Raw genomic sequence first — 24,766 nt, 5'->3', positions numbered from 1 at the left:
TGTTGGGCTATGCTGACTGAAAATAACACTTACGGTAATACATTTGGCAAAGCTGGCCCTATTGCATGAAAGTGTAATGTGCCAAAGGAATTTGTTGCAACAGGTGGAGCTGGTTACCTCTCTGGACCCTTTGTCATGCCCTTGTTATTTGGTTATACTGAATTCAATATATGGCATCACTGTCTAGGAAGATGGTTAACACAAAAATACCCAATCTCTGCAGTCCTTTTTCTTTAGTCTAAACTTGACATTTACATTGGGACTGGCTGGTACATTTCCGAAGCCTGCTCACTCTTTCCACCTATGAGAGAACAAAAACTGGGGACTTTCATTTGTTCTCCATTTCTCGTGGGGTGATGACACAGGTCCTGCTATTGAATGTTGGAACTGGGAGTTCTCGGCTGTGGTGTTTTAAATTTAGGTGGTGGTTTTGTTCTAGTTTGGTTGCAAATGAGTTAATAAAAGGCTGGTAGTGTATGATCTTCACTCCTTGCGTCTCACTGTTTCAGGGAAGATTTTAATCTAGGTTTCACACCCCCACATAAAAACAGTATTGTTCATCACAACTTGCTATATTGTGGTGCATTGCCTCATAAATATGCAACAATATGTTAAAGATTCACCACATACACTTTCCAAATCTCTCCTCCAAAGCCCAATCTGAAGCAAAATCTCTCTCTAAAAAACAAAAAGTTACTTTATTTGAATAAACCGTGCCATGAGAGAGCAATGAGCTACGTTACAGTGTTCTCAAAACGCACAGTCTATGCAGTAGCACGAAAAGCTGCAGAACTCTGCCTGACAACCGGTGATGTCATCTGAGTAGCCAATGAGATTTTTTAAAAAGTTAAAGCTGGGATAATTTGCTTACGACCTGTGTGTTGGCACTGGTGGGGGTGGAGGAAGGACTTGAAGGGTTTTTCCAATTCTTTAGGTCCTGCAACTTTCACTTCCCATTTCTGTGCTTCTAGAAGCTTCTGAGGAGTGCAACAGCCTTTATAGAGCCCTTACTGGTCCCAGGCAGAACATCTTAACTTGCAGCCACCAAGAAGAACATCAAAAGAGACAGCACCATGGAAGATGACAGGAACAACCTTCTCCCCAATACATACACTGGCTCTGCTCCAGTGCCAGAAAGGTACATAGGATTGCATGTGTGTTCTTTCCCCCCACTACCTTGCACTTTTAATAATTTGTATGGGGTAAATAAGCATCAAGGTTTCCCACTGTAAACTGTCTGCTCCCTAGAAAGGCAGCCTGGCAGTGCCAGCCCCACCATTAGGCAAAGTGCGGCAGCTGCCTCAATCAGTAGGTTTTAGATATCATGAAAGCGCATCATATTGAAAGGCATTTAATGTGTGTTATCTTTTTATCGCTGGGGAGGTGGGAAGGTGTTTGCAGGATTTTCTGTCTCAGGTACCCAAATAACTGGACTGGTCTTGGACATTTTGCATCTTTTTTCCCTTTTATTTTCTTTTTGATGGTGGTAGGGTGGCCCCTTGTGTTGCTCATGATGTTGTATCAGGCCAAGAGGTAGTGTAACTGCGTGTACTTTCTGTGTAACTGCCAGCAGGTCCCAACTATGAGGGCAGAAAGTTAGGGTAAGGTATGGCACTCCGCTTTCAATCCCTCTAAAACCGAAAAAAATATTTGGTAGCCTGAGTTGGGTGGGGGTGGAATTAACTGAAGCTGCAAACCTGTATGCATTTACCTGGGAGTAAGACCCTTTGTACACAGTGAGACTTGGGAATAGGATTGCGTTGCAGAAATGACTCCTGCTTGTTTGCAAACCAGCGAGGTTCGAACAAAGCTACTTTATATTTCTCCTCATGCTGAATTGCAGACCTTTGCTACAGTTAGTTCTGCCACAGTTAGTGTTGTCTCATACCTGGGCTGTTTTTCGTAACTGAAAGGAAAAGTTTGGTGCAATTGATGCCTTTTATTACCTTTTATTCTTGCCTGCACCTCTCCAAATAATGGGTGATTGGTATGTTTTATATAGTCTCAGCCCTATATTTTATAACAGTTCTTTGGAACTTTTGTATTTACCAGCCACCACTTAAGCATTTGAGGGGAGGGGATGTGTTATTTCTTTCTTACCTTTTTATCCTGCTGGAAAGGCTATTTTACTTTTGAGGGAGGAGGAAATGGAAAGTAAAAAAAACCAGAGTGTGAGCTTGATTGTTTAGTAAGGATTTGAGCCTGGGTTTCCACACGCAAACCAACCTCTCTATCCCTTGCACCACACTTACTTTTCTTAGTGTGCCTCCATTTTGTATGGCATGCTTTCAGGTTTCTTGTCTTTTTATTAATACATGGCGAATAATGATTTCTTAACAACAGTGACCATTTCGGGGAATTACACTGCTGCGACTCTGGCAATAGGCAGTACCTGCCAAACCAAACAGCCAAAGCCAATCAGATAATAGAGACATGGTGATGTCAGTTGTTGCTAGGGAGAAAGGTGTTCAGAAAATTAATATCCATACTTTAACATTATAGCAGACTTTCTGTCCCGTATGTTGAGTTATATGGAGCTAAACTATACTGGAGATGGATTTTTATTTTTAAAGCAACAAGCATTATATTCTGCTTATGAATCAGATCGCATTTAAAGCGAGTAACTTCTGCTTGGGCTCTCTAGACTTGAATTTACATGACAGAGTATAACTATTAGAACTTCACTGTTTCATAGAATTATAGAATCACAGAATCATAGAATTGTACAGTTGAAAGGTACCCCAAGGTACTAACCCCTGTAATGCAGGAATCTCAACTAAATAATGCCTGATAGCTGGTCATTCAACCATAGCTGTCAACGTTTCCCTTTTTTTAAGGGAAATTCCCTTATTCCGAATAGGATTCCTCGCAAGCAAAGAGGAAGGTTGACAGCTATACATCCAATCGCTGCTTAAAAATCTCCAAGGAAGGAGAGTCCACAGTCTCCCAGGGCATGGGCGTAGCCAAGAGGGGGCAGGGAGGGGCAGCTGCCGCCCTAAATCAAGTAAATCAGTACAAAATACTTCACTAACTGAGGTTCTTCCCCCCCTCAACATAAAGCCTGCCCCGCAAGTCCCAAGAGAGTCCTTTCCATTATCAAGCAGCTCTTACTGCTAGAAAGTTATTCCTGGTGTTTAGTCAAAATCTTCTTTCTTGTAACTTGAAGCCATTGGTTTGGTCCTAGCCTCCAGAGCAGGAGAAAACAAGCTTGCTCAATCTTCCATATGACAGCCCTTTAGATATTTGAAGAAGGTTATCTCCTCTCAATCGCCACTTTTTTACCAGGCTAAACATACTCAACCCCCTCAACCATTCCTCATAAGGCTTGGTTTCCAGACCCTTTATTATCTTGGTCACCCTCCTCATGTTCCAGCTTGTCAATATCCAGGGCTTTTTTTGAGTTCTGGCACCTCTCAGGTGGGCATCATTGCCGTTGTAAGAGAACAAGGGAGGTGTTCATGGTGAGTTCCACCACCTCTTTTTTTAGAAAAATAGCACTGTGTGATATCCATCTTAAGTTGTGGCGCACAGTACTGGACACAGTATTCCTGGTGTGGTCTGACCAAGGCAGAATAGAGCTGGACTATGACTTCCCGTGATGATGACTTTTCACTTCTGTTGATGCAGCCTTTAGGGTTTGTTTGTTTGTTTGTTTGTTTGTTTGTTTGCTGCTGCTGCATCACACTGTACCTTCTGGTAGATTAAGCAGGTGCTGTAAAGAATTGGGAACTGTTTCTAAAATATTGATTATTGAGAGTATTAATATAAAAGAGCCCCCCCTTGCACTGTATTTCATGATTCAATTTAGATTTTTGTAAGCACCATGTATTCTGCAAATAGGAATAAGAATTTCTGTTTAGCATAATATTCAGTCCCATTGCTAATACAGTGGTACCTTGGGTTTAGTACTTAATTCGTTCCGGAGATCCGTTCTTAACCTGAAAATGTTCTTAACCTGAAGCACCACTTTGGCTAATGGGGCCTCCTGCTGCCGCCGTGCCGCCAGAACACAATTTCTGTTCTCATCCTGAAGCAAGGTTCTTAACCCAAGGTACTATTTCTGGGTTAGTGGAGTCTGTAACCTGAAGCGTATGTAACCCGAGGTACCACTGTATTAAACAGCCAATCCAAACATCTCTTCTATTAAAACAAAAAACAAAATCCTGGTTTTCTTAGCCACCACTAAGTATTTTTTGGTGTGGGGATCTGTTCCTACCCCCCCACCTTTTCCCCCCTGCCCCGAAAAACTACTTTACTTTTGAGGGAGGAGGAAATGGAATGCAACTGCTTTCCCTTTTCCTACACATGCAGTTACTGTGTTACTTGTTTCCCTCAATAAATTCTAAAATACAACATTTTAGCATCATAACAGCCCCATAAAGTTGTCTGAGTTAAAGAGCTAGAAAAAAGCACCTAGTAAGCTTGATCTGAAACTGGGTTTTCACATGCAAGTCAACCTCTCTAATCCCTGCACCACACCTACAAAATGGAGGCACGCTAAGAAATGCATGTCATGTTCTCAGGTTTCTTGTCTTTTCATTTTTATTTGGTGAATAATGATTTTTTAACAACAGTGACCATTTTGGGGAATTACCGAACAGCCGAAGCCAGTCAAATAATAGAGATATGATGATGTCACTTGTTACTAGGGAGAAGGGTGTTCAGAAAGTTAATATCCATACTTAAACATTATAGCAACCTTTTTGTCCTACAGGATGATTTACATGGAGCTAAACTGTACTGGTGATGGATTTTTTTTTAAGCAACAAGCATTACATTCCTCTCTGAATCAGATCCAGAACATTTAAAGCGGATGAATTTAGCTAAGGTTTTTACGTCTTGAATGTACATGACAGGGGACATAAATGGTAGGACTTCAATGTTTAGTAGAATTATAATTCTTCTGATAGAATAATAAGCTGCTGTGAGTGATTGAGTACTCTTTCTAAAAGTTAATTGTTTTTAATAAAAGTAGTCACAAAACAATGTGTGTGACAGGCAGTAGTTTAGAAGAGATTAATATGTCATTATTGCAAAGCTTGCTCGTTAAATAAAAGAAGGTAAAAGAGAAGCATAACAAACATATTTAGAACTACTAAACATTTGTTGATTCTTGGCACTAGAACATATTTTCAAAATGTTAGTTATCTGAAATGTTGCAAATGATTGATTTATATTTAACTGTGTTTGTGTTTATGGTTATATGAGAATTCAGATGGAATTACCTGCATTTGTGTTTTATTTTAAAGCAAATAAACCTTTTTCTTTTTTTAAAATCATTCTCCTTTTAATCACAGAAATGAGTATTTCTCAGGTGGTATCTGCCGCACATAACACATGCATGCATCATTTGAAAGAGAGAACACTTTGTTGTGTGGGTTAAAGTTGCTTTATTCATGTGCAGATTAATGCGAATTTACTCGACGGAATAAAACGCCTATGATTGATCAACTGTCAAGGTATCTTTAATCTGGTGACAGCCCTAATAAATACAGGGAGAATTATTGATGTAACTGAAGGTCAAACTTCACATTACAACAGACATGCCTAAATGTATCTCCATCTCTTTAAAATGTAGCTGTGGGGAGGGGAAAGGGGACATCGAGAGAGACATCCAATATGGAACCATAGCGTATGGAAAATAATTATCCCTTTCCCCTTTCACTATTTCCCCAAGGAACTTCCCCCACCCCACCCAACCTGCTACTTACCCCATTAATAAAATCATACTTAAAAAAATAAAATCAATAAGGCTCATAGCAGCTTCAGTGTGCCTCCTGACTTACTTGCATTGAGCTCCTCCATGTAAGGGGTGAGCTGGATTGGCTCAGGGAACCCCCTGCTCCACTGCTAATGCACAAGAGATCTACATGCCTGTACTGGTATGCATGCAGAATCTCACACAAGGAGATCTGTGGCCACTTGGCATATCCATGTATCCATGGGCTAGTCCATGTATTATTTGAATGTGGGAGTGGGGAGGTTTCTCTGAGCCCCACAGTTGTGATGGCTAATCATAATTATGCGCAGTGCTTTTTTGCTTTAAAAATATTTGGGGATATTCTATTTTGACTCAAGAAAACAACCATTTTATAGTTCAAATCAGGAAAAATAAATAGTAAATGGACAAAAGTGCAAAGATTCACAGAACATTTAGGGGTATGCATACTCCTGCGTCCCCCCAGAAAAAAGGCACGGATTATGTGATACAAGTGAAAACATTTGTATTCTGATGCAGGAGTAGAGGGAGAGAGAGAGAGAGAGAATATTCCTGCAGGGGGTTGTACCCTTGGGGTACTCAACAGTTCTATGATTCTAACACACACACACACACACACACACACACACACACACACGTACGTACAGCTTTTATTGCATTAAAGCCTATGGCATTAGATCCCCAAACATTTCTTCCTTTTCACATTCTGTCTGCCTAGCAACAAGTGACGTGACAAGCAGAACAGATAATGACTGGCTGCAGCTTGGGAATTTCCCCCACGGTGTTTTCCATCAGGATGAAGGGCTGTTAAATAGTGTATGAGTAGCTTGGGGGAATGGAACTGTAAAAGGGAATTGCGGTCCTTGTGGTACCAAGGGGAGAATCCTGATAAGCAGTTGTTCAGCACATCCTGTCTCTATCTTGCCCTCAGGAATTAATCTTAAATTGTGTAGAACTCTTCTATTTAAAAAGTTAACTGGATAACTGATTTTCAGACTGTGTTGTGGGAAACCGTGTGACTCCTCAGAGGCTTAACTGACAGCATAGTCAGTTTGGTGCCCTCCAGTGGTGCTGCAACTCTCATTATGCCTAGCCAACATGGCCAATGATCACTTGCCGTTATGCAGTTTAGAAGACCATTAGTAGTGATGGTTAAGTTGCCTGTAAGGTAGCTTGTCTACCATTCACTAAGCGTCTCACTTGAGGAACCTCTGATAAGCTGAGTAACCTCAAGTCTTCAGAATCATACCTTAGGACCAAAGATGGCAAGAGATCCAGGATCAGATTTCCCACACTAAAAAAAAGTTTAAAGAAGCTATGTGGGAGGAAGGAGAGGTGGTAAGAGCGAAGGTTTATCAGTTTTCCCCTTCTGTGCTATCCCCACATTTTAGATCCCCTCTCCCAGCTACAATTTGACCCATGCAAGAAAATATAAAGGCACACATATGTACTGCCATGTAGTGCAAATGTAAGCTTTGGAAGTGGATACTTTTGATCAGGAAAAGTGTGGGTGTAGCTCTTATTACCATGGCCCAACTCCACTTTCACTCCTTTTCTATGGTGGTGGCTGTTTTTTTAAACAAACTTTTAATAAACCCTTAGTTAACCAAGTCAAAGCATTCTGTTTGTGTTATAAGCAGAAGATATGTCGTGCCTTGGTTATTTGCATGCAGCTGAATCCAAACCTGTTCTAAGAAAATAAGCTCTCAATCTGGACCACTGATTGGACAAACTGACACGCCTCTTTTGTATCTTGCAGGGGTTCTTCCAGCCGTAAACCTGTCTATGCTGCCTTTTCCATCCTGATAGCCTTGCTTATCGCGGGCCAGGCAGTGACTGGCTACTTTGTGTATCAGCACAACACCCAGATTTCCAAAGTAACCAAGACCGCCACTGAGCTGAAACTGCAGTCGCTGGCCAACAATCTCCCTCATGGTTAGTAGCTTCCTTCTTCCTCTTCCCTCCCTCTCCCCCACTCCTACACTGTCTAACCTTTAAATTTAACCATGATATATTTGCAAGCATTCTGAATTCTTAAAACATTTCTCAATTTTGTGTGTTAATTGTGCAAATCAGAGCTGAAGGGACTGAGCCTGGGTCTGTCAGCTGTTTATGCACTTGAATCCTGATAGCCATCTCTTGTCTGCTTGGATAGACAGACCAGATGATAGTTTATTAAATTTATATCCCACCCCTCCTCCCAAAGAAAGGAAGACCTAGTGGATCTACAGAGTGAGAATGCTGACATTTTAATCTGGGGAGCAGTCACCCTGTTCTGATCAGGTTTAGTCATGCTTATTGTGAGTTTTATAGCTTCAGTTTATATTCTGCTCTTGAGTTGCTTTCATGACTGTTATATATTGTACATTAACAGTTTATATCAATTTACAATTAATAAAAACATGAAAAGCATTCTGCCCCTGAAGTCCGACACGGTACAACTTGGGCAAGGTTGTGCACCCTGTAGTTAGCATGGATGAGTAGTTTAGTGCTGTCAGTTGTGCAAGAGCCCTTCGTAATATATTTGGATATGCGAAGGGGTATAGCTCAGTGGCAGCATGGTGTCCTCCATTAGTTTGAATAATCCTTTTTCTACAAAAAGCTATCTGAGCCTTTGGACAGTTTCGAGGGATTTCCCTCCTAGGCGTAGAGTTTGGAAAGCTGTTTCTAATATGAGATGGGGGGGGATGTCTGCTACTGGGGGGGGGGGGGAAACAAGTCAGTTTCCACTTTTCAGTCCAGCTCAGATACCTTGATTGAAGTCATGAACTCTCTGTGCAATATAATTTGTACTCTTGTATGTTTGACTCATCTGTATAAGAGGAATATCCTTGGGGGAGACCACTTTTTTAAAAATAAAAATAAAAATCTTCCTACATGTTTAATTGCACCACTCTTTTCTCCTGCAGCTCCCAAGGCAGTTAACCAGAAGAGGATGGCAATGGCCAACATTATGCCTATGGTCATGAGGGACCCAGATGAAGAGGTAAAGATGACAATTGCTTAACTAGCACAGGGTGGGGAGGTGTTAGGGTTGCCTGCTACCTCGGAACTTCTCCTTTTCCAGCTATGGATGAGGGGGAAGACATTTGCTCTGTCTTCTGGGGCCTTTCCTTTCCAGCCAGTCTGCCAATACAAAAACAACCCCTCCTGGCTAGTATACAGTGCTCCCAGCACCTAGACCTTACACCAGTGTTGGAAATAAATGCTAGGTTCTTGAGACTGACAGGTCCGGCCTCAAATTAAGCTGTGCAGAGAGATTCAATTTGAAACAGCAGCTTCAGAGCAGGGAGAGTGAGTTGGCTCAACCTGACATGAGTCAATGTGACATGAGTGAAGCTGACAGCCTATTAGGCCAGCTCTGTTCTCAGTTCTTATTTGGCCACTTTACAGTATGCAGGAATGGTTTGCCAGGGAATTAGCCTTCCTTGTCAACGTTCCCTACAGGTGGCAGCAACCAGGGAATGCTGCCAAAGCTGGTTTAGGGACACTCCAGAACCCTTGGGAGGAAGTTCATACTAATTGTTTGGATCCCGATTGAAGTTCATTCCATGTTGTTTCCCTTTAAGTCAACGATACTTAAATGAGATCTGGATCACATAAAAAAGTCACAACTAAATTTTCATGTTGAGTTCAGAGAGACCTGGGTGTTAGTACCGGTAAGTCCGTTGTATCTGTTGCAGCATGTGAAGGACAGGGAAGAACCCTTTGTGTAGTCTGCTCTGTGGGATTGGGCAAGAAGCAGCTTCATAGTGTGACAAAAGTTGCATGCCACCCCCAATCTACGCCAAGTGGTAGCAAGATTCCAGGGGTGTTCCAGGCGCTCACCCAGGGCTGTGTTTCTGTTGGGAAAATCGTGGCACAGCGGAGGCTAGCATCTTTAAGAAATAAGGTTTATCGTACACATATTTACACCTGGAGTCTTCAATGGAGGGGGTGCAGAACAGGACACCCCAAGAGTGTTTCTCATTACCTCTCTCATAGCTTTGGGGTTCAAAGCAGCAGTCAGTCATGCATGGGCATAGCCGGGGGGGCGCAGCTACCATCCCAATCAAGTAAGTAAATAAAAATACTTAACTGACCAATCGTGTCACAGATAGCTCAGTTCTGCCCCCCCAACATAAAGCCTGCCCCTGTAACATAAATCCTGGCTACGCCCAGGCAGTCATTGCCAATTGTCCTAAATGGCCCAGCACCCAACTCCCCATTGTTTCTCAATGACTCTGCACTTAGCTGGCCCCAGCAGACTGGTTTGCATACGCTAACCCATGTCTGGCACAGTTCTGCAGCTTCCATTTCCCTTCATATTATCTAAATACTACTGTTTATTAATTTCTACCATTCACTAACAGACTGATACCCTGGATCTATTACGATATTTTAACTTCTTTGTTGTCGTCTCTTCTACAGTCTCCAGAGGATAAAATGAAGCTGACCAATAGCACTGAAGACCAGATCAAACGTCTTCTCATGGTAAGAGCCTCATCTCTTTGCCTGTGCAACAGTTTTGCTTGTCTTAGATGGAGAGTACTCAAGTTTGCAGCTACAGACTCAACTGCTGGAGGCCTAGGGCTGAATCCCACAAAGTCATCCTGTTAGCCCAATAACTTCCACTTGCTCAATGGAACACCCTCTAGGACTCCTCTTCCTGTGGGCCACCCAACCCACTGGGGCAGATTTGAAGAGGTAGGTAGAGGATGCACGGGCACAACTTTGTTGACTGCAACTCATAGCACAGAACAAGATATTCTTTATGTTCCTAAAAATCATTAACCTATTCTTTGTTTTCCAACCACAATATCTGACAGGTGTGTTTGTGTTCTCAGGAAGGATTGGGGATACAGTATTTATGCAGGGATCCAAATGAGGGAAGGGTGGACAGGCACATGGGTTCCATTGCTTTTAGTGCACCAGTTGGTACTGCTCAATTGAATAATTGGTTATTTCTTCAGCATGAAAAGCAGCAAGGCACAACTGCAGCAACCTATGCCTTTCTTTCCCATGTGCCTATACCTCTTTAGATCCAAGGACTGTAGCCTAAGTGTCATAACATTAACCGTGAATACCGCACAGGTTCTGAACTACATATACACTTTGGAAACTTTCCTGCACCCAAAGAAAGCACGACTGCACCAATTAAATCTCCCAAGTGTCCTGAACCCCTGGCCTACCTGGCAGCAAGTCAGTATGCCAAGCTCAAAGCCCAAGGGTCAATCCATACGAAGTCCAAAGATCAGGAAACACAGTCCAGGGTCATTCCAAGTAGTCAAGTCCAGCACACTCCAGAGCCAAACCCAAAGCACAGTCCCGCAGAGGTCCAGGAGCATCCAAGACAATGAATATGGGCAGCTGAGCAGACAAAACACCTCAGCTCTGCTTCCCTTTTATACTCTGCATGCTGATTGCAGCATCTGGGCTTGATGAGGCATGTGACTCTCACCTGTTCCAATCCCACTCCAGCTGAGGAATCACACCCCTCCTCCCAGAGCTAGCGAGCCCCACCTGGGCAGTTAGGGAGCTGGGCTGTGGGCCCTTCCCTGCCTCAGCCTCTTAGAGCACCCCTCTTGCTGCCCCCTACACCTCAGAGGCCACCATGTTCATGGAGACAGGGGCCGCTCTGGCTCTGGGTCCTGCAACTCTGGCTCCTTGCCACCCCCCGTCACTCTGTGAGTACTTTCTTCCTCATCCCCTGCTTGCCCCATTGTGTCCCAGCCCCAGCTACACCCCTTGTCAGAATCCCCATCATCCTGCCAGTTCATGACACCAAATGACTTTGGAGGGTGGCATGGCAAGCATCTGTTAAATGAGAAACTTAGATCAATTGGCATACTTGTAATATGGGGCTATGTGGACAAAGATGGATTAGATAATAGGGAGCTTAGATAAACATTCAGACAGAGTTTCTGGTGCATGCTGTGAATAATTGTCATTAAATTTTAGGGAAAGCAAAGGCTTTTCTTTTTATCTCAGCTTCTCACTGGATGCACTTGCTTGCTTGTTTCTTTGTATTTTCCTCCCCAAACCCATGCCCTGCCCAATGTCCCAAAGAAACCCAAGGTATTTAGGAAATTGGCAGCAAAACACTATAACCCAAAAATAATTTAACCCAATAATACAATCAATTATTGACATAAATTAAAACAAATTTAACTGTTCCAAAACAGCCACCAGAATATGAAAAAGCTATGCCAGCAAAAAAGCTAGGGAGAGGAGCCTTTCTCTCCATTTGTATGTTTCCTTTGAAATAATTCTGCTGTGGCTGTTTTCCTCTTAAAAGGAGTTGCATCCAAACTTTGAGCTCTCCAAGGCAGGGAGGAGCAGTCAAGGGAGGCAGCTTTAGGATGAAAGGGGGGGGGGGTAGAGATAGTTCAGCAATCCCTCCCACCTGTACCTTTTGCCTGCCTTAGAAGATTGTGCTGGTGATTCAACTCCTACAAGTGGGTCTGCTGCCATGCTCTCTGGTTGGACCTCACCATCACTGTATCTGGTTGAATTCATGAGATGGAGTTGGTATTTCACATGCTGCCAGTCCAGACCCAATCCTTTGAGCATAGTCTTGCTTTGCTAGGTGATCTCTTTCTGGGCCTCCAGCAGACTTACTTTCCTTACATAACGTTTGTTAACATGTTCCTCCCTGCAGCAATCAAACCCTCTCATAAAATTTCCTGAACTGAAAAAGAGCTTCATGGAAAATATGAATACTCTGAAGAGCCGCTTGGATTTTGAGGACTGGAAGGTAAGTGCTGCCATCTTTCACAGAATCCTCTCCCCCCGCCCCCTCCCCGTCCTGAAGAGAACATGGTGTCACAATGGATAGGCAATATCTCATTTAACAGATCATAGAGATGGAAGGGACAACGAGGATCGCCTAGTCCAGCCCCCTGCAATGCAGGAATATTTTACCCAATGTGAGGCTTGAACCCATGGCCCTGAGATTGAGTCTCATACTCTAGAAGCTCTCTATCCTGCTAATTTTATTTGCCTTGGGACTTATTCCTGTTGGAGTCTAAGACTTTGGAAGGGATCCTAGTCCTTCTCCTCTTGTGCTCAGGAAGAGAGTACAATACAAGTATCCATTGTCACTTGCAATGCTTCCTCTTGACTGCTATCTAGTGTTTTGAGTTGTTCATGTTTGGGATTTAAATAGGCCTCAGTTAAACTTGCTAAATGCCTGAGATTCTAGGAACTATATTTGGGAACTGGCAGCAGGGAGTTCTTCCGTGAAGGGACCACAGCGCTGGACCTCTGTTAATTATGCCAACAAAGCCTCAGGTTTATTAGTGTAGTTAAAATTGGCTGAACTATATCAAAGCCCTTTCCTGCAGTGTACAGTGGCATTCACCCAGCAGTGAAACATATGGTGGACTTCTCTTCTTGTCATCTGGCAATTAGACAGTGGTTAAATTACATTTATTTATTTGTGGATAGGGATGCCTTTTATTAACTGCATTTGATCTCTTGCAGTCTTTTGAAACCTGGATGCACAAGTGGCTGCTCTTCCAAATGGCCAAGAATGAGATTCCAGCTGAACAAGGTATGCAAGGACTGTAGCACTGAAAGGAATTCTAAGGGTGATGGACGCAAATTCTCTGAGGGGCTCAAATCACAACACAACAGAAAACATTCCATTTGCTGCAGATTCAGATCCTAAAGAGATGCAGGAAATCAAGTGAAACAAACTCCCAATGTACTAGAAACAGTACATTTCTGTAGGAGGGACTGAAAGGGCTCTGCTGCATGCCAGAAGACTAATGTTAATGTATGCTGATGACTTAGGGGTGGAAGGAGATATTATACAGGACGTTGAGCTGCTGCTGAAAATGATGCCCCCCCCAAAGACCCTCCCAATGCAGCTGTGCCTTTTCTTTTTCTTTCATGGTAATGACAACACCACTAGTGGTGGGCGGTTTTATAGATGTATGGTCTGGGGCACCTTATATTGTGGGTAAATTAAAATGGCAGATAGTCATCATGGATAGGAGCAGAGCTTGGATCCCCTTCAAAAGCAGCACAACCACCCATCCACCATTAAAACGGCTTCCCAGAGGCCCAGTGAAGTAGTAGCAAGGCAGCACAACAGGATTGGGCCTGGTGGGGGGTCCTTCTGGGCCTCTAGGGTCCTTGGCCAGTGCCTGTCCTGGGCAATTGCTTGCGCTGGGCCTGAACGCAGAGCATCACTTAACCAGTGTTACATCATCGCATGTTTCCACACAGCCCCAACTCAGAAGTACAGTGGTACCTTGGTTTAAGAACAGCTTAGTTTATGAACAACTTGGATTAAGAATGCTGCAAACCCGGAAGTAGGTGTTTTAGTGAACTTTGCCTTGGAAGCAGAATGTTTCGCTTCCTGTTGAGTGTGTTCCATTTGTAAATTGAGTCCCCCGCTGCTATGGGAAAGCACACCTTGGTTTAAGAACAGACTTCTGGAAAGGATTAAGTTCGTAAACCAAGGTACCACTGTAATGCACAGCAAGAAGACATCACGACACAAAGTGGTTAGAAACTGTTACAGGTGTGCTTGTGGAGGAGAACTCAACACAGTGTTGCTCTTTGTGTCGGCGGTTCCATGTCCCTTGCATTGGTTTGGATCTGAAGGATGTGAGTGGAAGGCCCTTCCTCTCATACAAGGGGACACCTGCAATTTCTGTAGACATCCCTCTTCACTTGCAGTTTCCCATCCTACATCTCATCCAACTTTTCAGGGGCACAGGGGGTTGAAATGATGGGAGGGAAGCAGTGAATTTGCATTAACCTGAGGACTCCCACAGTTGGTTGGATCCAGCCCAATGCACAGCCCCACTAGCCTCAAGCAAACCAGGGTGTGAGAGCCATTCACAGGCAATGCTCTCCCAGCTGGGGTTCATTTGCAAGTGTAAATCTAGTAATTAGTTGGCGAAAGCCTTGTAGCTCCAATTAACCTGGCAAGCTTTGGGCTGGGGAAAAAAGACTGCTCACCCTTAGCACAAAGACCACCCAAGCCCAGTATTCTCACTTCCAGCTGCAGTTCATTCACTATTTCTTGGCCTTTCTATGCAAGGCACAAAGGTTTAGCCCTACAACGTTTTTCAGAACGTAGCTGCTGAAGGAGGCTGCTAAAAGGTGCTGCCAGAAAACGTTGCCCACCTGGGTGCAAATCCTTGGCCAGGACCACTTATTTTCAGTGGTAGATCTAAGCACTCCAAGAGCGATTCCACACGGCTGTTTACTGTGCACTTGACACTGCTCACACGTGCAACTTCTGTGCAGCATCCAGTTGGTGTTTGATCCATATCCACTGTTTTCAGAGGGTGGGTGAGATCACGGAATGGCATTTTGATGAAGATGGCATCCTGTGGATGCCACAAAGAAGGGCATGCATGAACAGCACCGGGTCCCCAGTAAGCTGCTGTGTGCTCTTCTAGTCCCTTCCAGTATGAATCTGTGACAGGAAGAGTTGGGAATGTGCTTAATACGATAATCATGTATATGCCTCTTCAGAAGTAACTCCCAGGATGCTCAGTCAGACTTATTGCCAGGTGAGTGTGTATAGGATTGTGGTGTATATGTCTTTCCTTATAATCAGCGCAACTTAAAAGTGCTTAACTTTGCCTTGTACTCAAAACATGGAAACATATTTGACTTCTGTTGGCTCACCCTCCATTAGCTTCTGGGCCTTGTTTAGCTGCTGGCTTCCATATGGATGGTCTATCTGCAGGAACACTGCCCAGTCTACTAGCTTCTGGGTCATGAGAGATCCGCTGTGCAGACCTTGGTTTTTTGGGGTGAGGTTTCCTTCTTTATCTCAATTGAAAACTCATGGGGCCAAGAGTAGGGCACTCTCAACAATGGCACTGCAGCTCTGGATTTCAGAGAGGCCTTCCAACAACTTCTGTACCGGTTGTCTAGGTATGGAACATCTTTATCCTGCACAGTTGTTTGTTACATTTTAAACCAATTCTGTATTGCCTTGGCTGCTGTTCTACACTGAGGGACCTAATAATGAAAACAGCAAAAAATGAATGTCTTCCTTGGCAGAAGATGTGAAAAACCTGTTTCGACATGTTGTGATACTGACCATTTTACTACTGAAATATGCTTGATGTAGAGCACAGCTTGAGCCCAAAGCCACTTGCTGTCTCTTCAAAGGAAACAGTGGCTGCAAAAGGGGAGCTCTCTGTTGACTTGCAATTCAATGAACGAGGTCTTCATGTTATAGAACCACTGGTTTTTAAAAAGCCTCTTTTCGCTCATCACAGCAGAAGCAAAACACGGTCTGCCCCTGGGAAGAGTGATTGGCAAAGAGCAATTCATTTGAAACTGCAATTATCTAAGCTAAATGATGCACCCATGATGAAAGAAGACCTGTTGTTTGAATTAAGGCCCACTTCAAGTATTTTTTTTTAAAGAAAAAGGAAACCCTACTGAAACAATTTTAACAGTCACACACAGAGAGAGGGAGAGCCTTATTAATGACACACAGTCTTGAATTTGCACACCGACATGGCCAACCACTTTCCTGTCCCAAATTTGGGCACCAATGCAATGCTTTAAAAAAAAAGAATGATTCCTCCTTCTGTGATTTCAGCTGTTTCTGAAATAAAAGCCCACAGCCGAGATTTTCATACTAATTAGCCACTCAGCAGTGGTCGGACACATTCCCATTAGCAGAATTTATATTAATACTGCCTCCATTAAGCAGTACTCATTAGCATTTGCTCTCATTAGGCTAAATGGGTTCCCTGGGAGCCATCCCAATAAAATAGCTGTCCTAATTAAACGGGCATATTGTTACAAAAAGCAGTTCTTTCCTCACATCCCCCCTTTACTTTCCCATGGTGCAGCCACAATGAAAGAGCCTCTTCTCATATTAGGAGGCAGTTGATACATTCAGCCAAACCAAAAAGGATTGTTTCTCCTGGACTTTCAGTTTCAAAGCTGCTTCTGTGGAGCTGGGGAATGCTTCCAGCTGTGCTATTTTTCTATAAGTGGAGAGCATTCAAGTATTTGGTGCCAACTTACCACCTGAAGTGCTGTGTTGCAGGGAAAGCTTTACCTCTGAACTTAGCCATATGTCTCAAGCAAGGCAAGGGAGCTGTTCAGTTGTAGTTACAGTTGCATCAAAGGGCAGTGCTAGCAGCTGGCAGTCAACTGTGCACACTGAAGTTTCTGTTTTTGTTTTGTTTAAAGTGAAAACCAAGTGCCAGACAGAAGAATGTGGTCGGGGTGTCCACCTGGGAAGATTCTGTGCCACGTGTGATGAAAATGGCGACTATCTGCCTAAGCAATGCCATGGTAGCACCGGCTTTTGCTGGTGCGTCTACAAAAATGGCACCATGGTTGAGGGCACTACTAAAGTCCGTGGGCCACTGGACTGCACTGGTAAAGAGCTTCTGTTTCCTATCAAGGGGGAAAGGAGTTAATAAGCAAGCAGGTGTCCTTTATATTCTTGAATAAACTGGATTGTCTAGAGTTAGGGAGCAACATCTTAATGGCCCAAGTCCTAGGAGCTAATGAGTCTCCCCACCCCGACCTGGACTTGAGTCCTAAACACAGCCAGAGTGTTTGCAGTGCAACAGCCATTGTTGCAGCTGTAACGGTGTTCTTTCCTTTTTCTAAATAGAAGAGATGAAGTCAGGCAGTGGAGCTTTTTTGGAGATATAGGCAGGGTGGGCTGGGGTGCTGCAATTCCCAAGAGTCACAACTGTGTGTGAACCACATTGACTACTTTCCACATCCACCATGCCAGACTTTCCTGAGAAGCTCTTATTACATAGGCAGTGAAGTTAGAGCAATTTTGCACAAAATACTTTGGTGGCAGGATTTGGGGCATCTGGTTGTGGAGCCAATACTTGTTGCTTCCAAATTCACATTGTTTTTCCTTACTTGGAAGATAAACCCACTTTGATTTCTGCATGTATGTGTCTTATGTTCCTTGTGGCTTCACCATGGGGATGGTGTTTGGTCAATATTACGAGGCAACTTGATGTGAAAAAATAGCCTTGTTGGTTGCACTTAGTCCTGCTTGATGACTGAACTTATGTCATTCTCTTACCACCACCACCACCACCCACATCAAGAAAGTGGGAAGACTGTTTCCCCTATCTTTGCGCTTCAGATTTCTACCTGATATCTGCCCCTGAGTAAGCTTTTTCCAAATGTAACAAGCAAATGCAACAGCCATGGCAAATCATTTAAAACATTATACCCTTACAGCGCATAGAAATCTCAGAAAACCCAACATCTTCATTTGTGTCATTATCATTATGCCAATCTAACACATTCTCACGAAACAAAACAAAACTTTGAATTAGTCAAATAAAAAAAAACAGGAAAAAATATTGGAATTAGTCACAGCCTATGCAGAAAAAAACTTAAATCTTAATAACATAATAAGAGCTCTGCTGGATGAGGCCAATGGCAGATCTAGCCCAGCACCCTGTTCTCAGAGTGGCCAACCAGATGCCTAAGTAGAATCTGAGTAGAACAGCAATCTCCCTAATGGTGATTCCATTCAACTTGCATTCAGAGGGACAGTGCCTCTCAAAAATCATAAAACCAATATATACCTAAAAGACCCCTGACTGTTAGTTCCAGTCATGGCCGACTCTGGGGTTGCGGCGCTCATCTCGCTTTATTGGCCGAGGGAGCCAGCGTACAGCTTCCGGGTCATGTGGCCAGCATGACTAAGCCGCTTCTGGCGAACCAGAGCAGCACACGGAAACGCTGTTTACCTTCCCACTGGAGCGGTATCTATCTATCTACTTGCACTTTGACGTGCTTTCAAACTGCTAGGTTAGCAGGAGCAGGGACCGAGCAACGGGAGCTCACCCCGTCGCAGGGATTTGAACTGCCAACCTTCTGATCGGCAAGTCCTAGGCTCTGTGGTTTAACCCACAGCGCCACCTGCATCCCATATATACCTACCTGCCAATAAGTACACAACTTTGCGTTGTTGAATGGAGCAAAGATACAAATCGTTCAGTGCCCATTTGTCAGATTTCAAATAACCTTTCTGTCTACAGGCAGTGGAAAATAATATGGCCAAATGTTAATAATTTTGTGTACTACTAAAAATAATAATAAGATAGATGAAAAACAAACGATTGTGCTGCTGGCTGAACATGAGAAAGCACAAACTGGTAGGAAGCATCCTAAAGGTGATGTGGAAACAAGAGGATATCTTAGGGCATTGAAAAGTGCTAATATCTCTTTCCTCCTCCCTTTTCCAGGAAAAGGGCAACTGGTGAATGTGACAGCTGGTGATACTGAGAATGTGACAGCTTCCCAGCTGAGCTTCAGTAACTAAATGATTGAGGTAACTTAAGAATTTTGCTGGCTCAAACCAAAGACCTATCTAAGCCCACCATTGCTTTTTCCCCATAGTGGCCAACCTGATGTCCATAGGGAGCCCACAAGCAGGAGATGAGGATCATCTCTGTTGTTCCCAGTGACTGGCAAATCAGAGGCATGGTGCCTCTGATCCTGGAGGGAGCATACAGTCTTCATGGCAGGAGCCATTGATCACCTTTTCCTCCCTGAAAGTAGCTGGCTTAGTTCAGGAGAGCCTAGGAGTTCACCTTGAAGGCACCTTTCATTTCAGTGCTGGTGTTCTCAGCTACATACACAAGAGAGCAAGCCAAGTACTTTGCTTATAAACGTATGTGCCTTTTTTAAACAGTCTGTACAGATTGAATGGGCCACACAGTTCCTGTGGTTGCCAAGGCCTTCTATGTGCAGATAGTGGCACATCCAGCCTCTGCCTATCTTTTTTTAAAGCCTGAAATACAGATATTCTCTAGGTGTTGAAGGCAGAGTGGGTTTGGTGGGGGGGGGGGTGCGTGTGGAAAACGATAGGTATACAAGCAAAATTAGGATACCTCCCCACCTCAAGGCCTAACAGTTAAAGGCACCATTAACTTTAAGGGGCAGAACAACACAAGTTGTGTGTGGGTTGGCTTTTTTTGTACTTTCCATCAATTTCTGCCTCTGTATTACTAGGAAACATTTCTGGGGCTTGACACACCTTTCTCATTTCTCTTCTTTCTTTAGGAATGCCAAGCAAACAAGGCAGGCAGTAGCACCAGCTGCATCAGCTCAAGAAGCCCAGCTTATCTTCTCCAGTTTGCTCTCATTTTTTGCTTCTGTATTGATTTCCTGAATTATGTTAGCCGCAACCACTTCTAAAATTCCTAGGCTTAAGCATTATCCTTAATGGAGGAGGGAAAAGTAGGTTGATTAAATATAATAGCCTGCTGAGCTGAGCCCTGAATTGCCTTTTTAGAGAAGTAACCCTTGTACAACCACAGCTTTAGCAGCAAAATGCTTCAAGCAAGAAAGGGTGATGTTTTCCTCAATTATTCAGCTCATGCAGAGAGGATCTTTCTCCCCCCTGAATAAACCCTGCAGTGATTCTTGTGGCTAATCAGGCTCCATGAATAGGGGAACATTTACTGAATGTATGTGAATAACAATAGGATTCTGAGACAGTGAGCACATCTTCTGTAATGAAATATCTGTTTTCCTCAAATGGGGGTGGGGGGGAGAATATAAAATTGTTTTCCAAATATATTCTTCAAAGGTTTATTACTCTATGTTCAATTCACTTTACTCTTTCCCCACTGGACTCCTCCTGATTTTAGATAAGTGTTACAAGAGGTAGAAGATTTCTACTGAACCCTTCATTTATTTGTTCTTTGGTGATCGTAGCCGAGTAAGGTTGCCTTCCATGAACGCAGTCTTAACAGTGAGTCCGTAAGTGACTGTGGAGCCCAGTTCTGGATCCACATGTCCTTCCACAGTGAGGACATAGGTTTCCAGGCAGGAATTGATCACGGTGAGGGTTTGCCAAACGTGCCTTCCTCTTAGCCCGTTTCTCCTTTTTGCCTTGAGTTCATGCTTTTTAAAGGGAAATTGAGTGTTCTTTACATATAGGGATACGAACAGCCGTCATCCTGAGTCATGCTGGCTGGGGCTGATGGGAATCAGGGTCCTGGTGGTCTAGAGGAATGGAGGCATTACCTTATGTAAGGTTTAAATATAGTTGCGAATCCTGAAACCCCAAATGCTGTACCCTAAGGAGTTGGTTGTGTACCCTTTGCATTTACTAGCATAGCCCTAGAACTTGCTTTAGTAGAGTTTCTAGCAAGAGAATACTGGAATTGTAGGTAAGGCTATATCAATCTATATGGGCAGAGAACAGGCTTCTCCCGCATCCAAAGCAAATATAAGTGAATGTTTCTTCAATTACACAAGCAAGCCAGCAGAGTGGATATATATCAGTGATAGACGATAGATGAGCACCCACGCTTATGACATATTAATTATACCTTTTGAATATATGATCATTGCTTTATTAGTGAACTCAAAGATGTTTTTAAGTGTAAGTCTTTGTAAAGTTAAAAAAAAATAAAGGATAACCCACTAATACGGGGCTCTTGTCCATTGAGGTGGATGACTGAGGGAAGACTCCAATTAACTGGTTAACAACCAAAGGGAGAGAAACGGAACATACATTTCCATAAACCTCCCTGTGAAAACCACGAGGGCTGAAAGCTTGGCTCTCTTTAAGAACCAAACAAACCACAAAGACATGAGCCGGTTCAACACAACATGACAGCTGTGTGCAGCTGACCAAATCCTTCGGAATTGTTTAGCTGCAGCCAAGAGAATTACACATTTTCAGTTTCCAAATAACACACATGTGCTTTTCCCAGTTACTATGGTTTTATTGTATACTATTATTTAAAAAAAGAAAGAGAGGGAGAGAAAAGTACAAGAGAAAAAGCCAACCTAGAATCAACAGGGTTTTGTACATATTGAACACAATTTCTGGATGGACATTGCAGAGACATAAAACTTATTCCTTTAATGTAGTATGAAAAGAGGGGGAGGCGATCTTTTCCTTTAAAAAATATAACTCTTAAGGGTTGGGATTGGGTGAAGGAGGAAGTAGAGATAGCCGTAAAAGTAATTGCTGGATTCAGGATTGAATAATCAAAGGTGTTTGTCTTCCTCACATTCCGTCAGTTACAGTAGCTGCATCTTCTCCATTGGCCAAGCAATCGGGGCATGTCTTATTCCCAAGCAAACAGCCAGATCAACTGTTAGCAATGCTTAGCTCTAAAAGTCACAGTTAAAAATAGTTATAAATACTGGAATCAAGTCTTCGACATTCCCATTTTCTTTCTTTAAAAATATAAACAAACAGTTTCTTTCCCTTGAATGCTCCCAGCATATTTTTATTCTTTACTTCGCGCTTTAAGCCACTACAGGAAAGGGAGAGAGAAAGAGAAAGAAAGAACACATTAAAAATAAAAAACTACTGCAAAGGAGGGAAATTCTGCCAATGACAGATTTGTCAATGAGTAGGAAAATAATTTTTCAAATGCATCACAAGCATCTTTTCTCACCCTTGTGTTAATGAGGTACTATCACTGCTACCAACCACCAGAAAACACCAATGACCCAGCTCCACCCTAGAGCTATTTGACTTTTGCAGAGGAGGAAAAAAGATGAAAGAACTCGAGGTACTTGAAGATACGATTTATTTCAGGCCTGACACATTCCAAAATAAAACTCCTTCAGAGGACACATTTTTAATGCCAATTCTCATCGAGAGCCTAACCCACTATAAAACTGCTATCACTATGGAACTGCGTTAAATCCTTTTCGGAGTTCTAAATGGCTTTATGCCAGTTTCCCGAAACCTAGTGCTCTCCAGATGTCCGGGCAATTCCCATAAAGTCTGGCCATTGGCAAAGCTGATAGGAGTTGGGAGCCCGATGACATCTGGAGAGCGCCAGGTTAGGGAAAGCTGGTTTATGCTCTTGATAGGAATTTAAAGCCATAAATTAAAAATGCAATTAAAAACAATCCAAAAACCTAGAACAGAATCATCTTCATATATACCTCTAAACTAAAAGTGATCCTGGAAGGTGGGGGGCGCAAGGCGCAGGTGCCCTCCCAGAACTCAATAAAAATACCATATTTTTTGCTCTAGAAGATGCACTTTTTTCCCTCCTAAAAAGTAAGGGGAAATGTGTGTGCATCTTATGGAGCGAATGCAGGCTGCACAGCTATCCCAGAAGCCAACACAGCAAGAGGGATCGCTGCGCTCCCTCTTGCTGTTCTAGCTTCTGGCTTAGCCCCTCAGTCCCTTCCCCCACCTCCTGGAAAAGCCCCCAAGAGCAGCGCTCTCTTTAAAGAGCCACGCGGAGCGTGTGTGCGGCTCTTGGAGGCTTTTCCCAGAGGAGGGAGAAGCCTGTAAGCGCCGCACACACGCTCCACACGGCTCATGAAAGGGAGCGCTGAGCAAAGCCTGGGATGCATACAGGCTCTGCTCAGCGCTCCCTTTAAAGAATAGTTTTTTTCTTGCATTCCCCCTCTAAAAACTAGGTGCATCTTATGGTCAGGTGCGTCTTGCTGAGCGAAAAATACGGTACTTAACTGAGGTTCTGCCCCCAAGAACATGAATCCTGGCTACGCCCATGCCAGCTGCCTCGAATGAGAGTATTTCTCATTGTCATTTCTCAAAAGGCTCTAGCCAGAGAAAAAGAGTCATCGGAATTTGCCAAATTGACACGAACTAATTGGCAGAGTACTTTAAAAAGATACTTACCGGCTCATGCTGCTCCCTCAAGATCACCAGTTTTCTGAAAGAAATCCAGAACAATTTAAGTCTGTTGTTGTTTTTACGCCCCCACCACCCCAAGAACTGGCACTGCCTCCAACGTCCTTGGCTCCCTTCACAGTACAGAGAACACAGACCCAGTTTCAGATGGTGAAACAGGTCCTTCCAGTTCTTCCTAGGCTCAGCCACTCATGCAACCATCTTTCCTGCTCCCAATTTCAAATGCTGGCAAAATAAGACTTAATTCTCTGATTAAGAAACACAAAGCATGCTGGGAAAGGGCATCTCAAGACTTTAGTGCTCCGGTGCAAAACTTAATTCTGGGGTCGGTGGGAAGGGTATCAATCTCAAGCTTGTTTGGACTAACGGAAATTTCAGACTCCCTTGAAGAAATTATGTTAGTTCAGGGCAAAGTGCTCGGTTCAAGCCCATATTCTGGAGAGTCTGGGCAACAGTCGAAGCACAATAACTCATACTATGCTGTCAGAAGAATTAAGTAGCTCTAGCCTGGCTTTCACCTCACAGCCTAGTTTAGCTTTTAGGCCATATTCCAGACAACCAAGCAAAAGAAAAACTACTGCTATGCAAGGCTGAACCGAACTGCGTGTGTGTCACACCACCCACCTCAAGACCCTTAAACTAGTCTGCTGCTCTCAGGTATAGTGGTGAAAGCCACCCTGCCACTTGTGTTGAAGAAATCCCCAGCTGCCAATCAGATCGGCTTCTATAGATGGAATTGGGAGGCGGGGACGCCATCAAGTGGCAAAATGTCTTGGGAAAGCCCTGATCCCCCCGCCTCTTTTTTTAAAGGGATTGCTTCATGAGGGATAAATGCATCCCATAGCCACGTAAACTAAAGGTAATGAAGTTTAGGAGGAACCAAAGTTTCTTGCAATGCAAGTTTCCTATGAGTGGCGTCACATGCCAGGACAGCATCTTACAGTATTAGAATGTACCGCGGATTTGAATACGGCAAAATAGTAAAAAGCTAGTTACTGAAATAGAATATTGGGAGTCTTTCACTCATGTGGCAAGGACAAGTTATCTGAAACTAGCTGAATAATTTGGTTTCGGACCAAGTAAATGAACCCAATGTACAGACAGCACTGTATCCCGCTGTACTTGACTTTTGTTTAAAACTCCCAAGATAAGCAAAGTGAAAAGCTCCTCACAACACTCACAAGGGACAGACAATATATGCGTCCACCTGTATGTGTATATGTGTACATATATACAGTCGTACCTTGGAAGTTGAACAGAATCTGTTCTGGAAGTCCGTCCGACTTTCAAAACGTTTGGAAACCAAGGCACGGCTTCCGATTGGCTGCAGGAAGCTCCTGCAGTCAATTGGAAGCTGAAGAAGCTGTGTCAGACATTTGGGTTCCAAAGAAAGTTCGCAAACCGGAACACTCACTTCCGAGTTTGCGGCATTTGGGAGC

General features: G+C 43.5%; 2 protein-coding genes across 2 annotated transcripts in view; one reads left to right on the top strand and one right to left on the bottom strand.

Moving 5' to 3' along the window:
• Positions 1-848: 848 nt before the first annotated feature.
• Positions 849-21,122, top strand: CD74 (CD74 molecule). Its single transcript, XM_083728707.1, has 9 exons — positions 849-1,138; positions 7,479-7,654; positions 8,629-8,705; positions 10,130-10,192; positions 12,360-12,455; positions 13,184-13,253; positions 16,886-17,077; positions 18,928-19,013; positions 19,748-21,122. The coding sequence occupies exons 1-8, from the start codon at positions 1,074-1,076 to the stop codon at positions 19,002-19,004; spliced, it is 816 nt and encodes a 271-aa protein (XP_083584833.1). The 5' UTR covers positions 849-1,073; the 3' UTR covers positions 19,005-19,013; positions 19,748-21,122.
• Positions 20,088-24,766, bottom strand: part of TCOF1 (treacle ribosome biogenesis factor 1) — a 43,517-nt gene continuing 38,838 nt past the window's right edge. The window contains exons 17-18 of the mRNA XM_083728680.1: positions 23,316-23,349; positions 20,088-21,963 (exon numbers count right to left, since the gene is read on the bottom strand). Coding sequence (XP_083584806.1) covers positions 23,320-23,349 — 30 coding nt within the window. The 3' untranslated portion in view covers positions 20,088-21,963; positions 23,316-23,319. The remainder of the gene's footprint in view (positions 21,964-23,315; positions 23,350-24,766) is intronic.

This window comes from Podarcis gaigeae (genome assembly GCF_964106915.1).
Source record: "Podarcis gaigeae genome assembly, chromosome: 2".
NCBI lineage: Eukaryota > Metazoa > Chordata > Lepidosauria > Squamata > Lacertidae > Podarcis > Podarcis gaigeae.
Note: the sequence above shows the minus strand (reverse complement) of the source record. Positions and strands in the feature narration are given on the sequence as shown.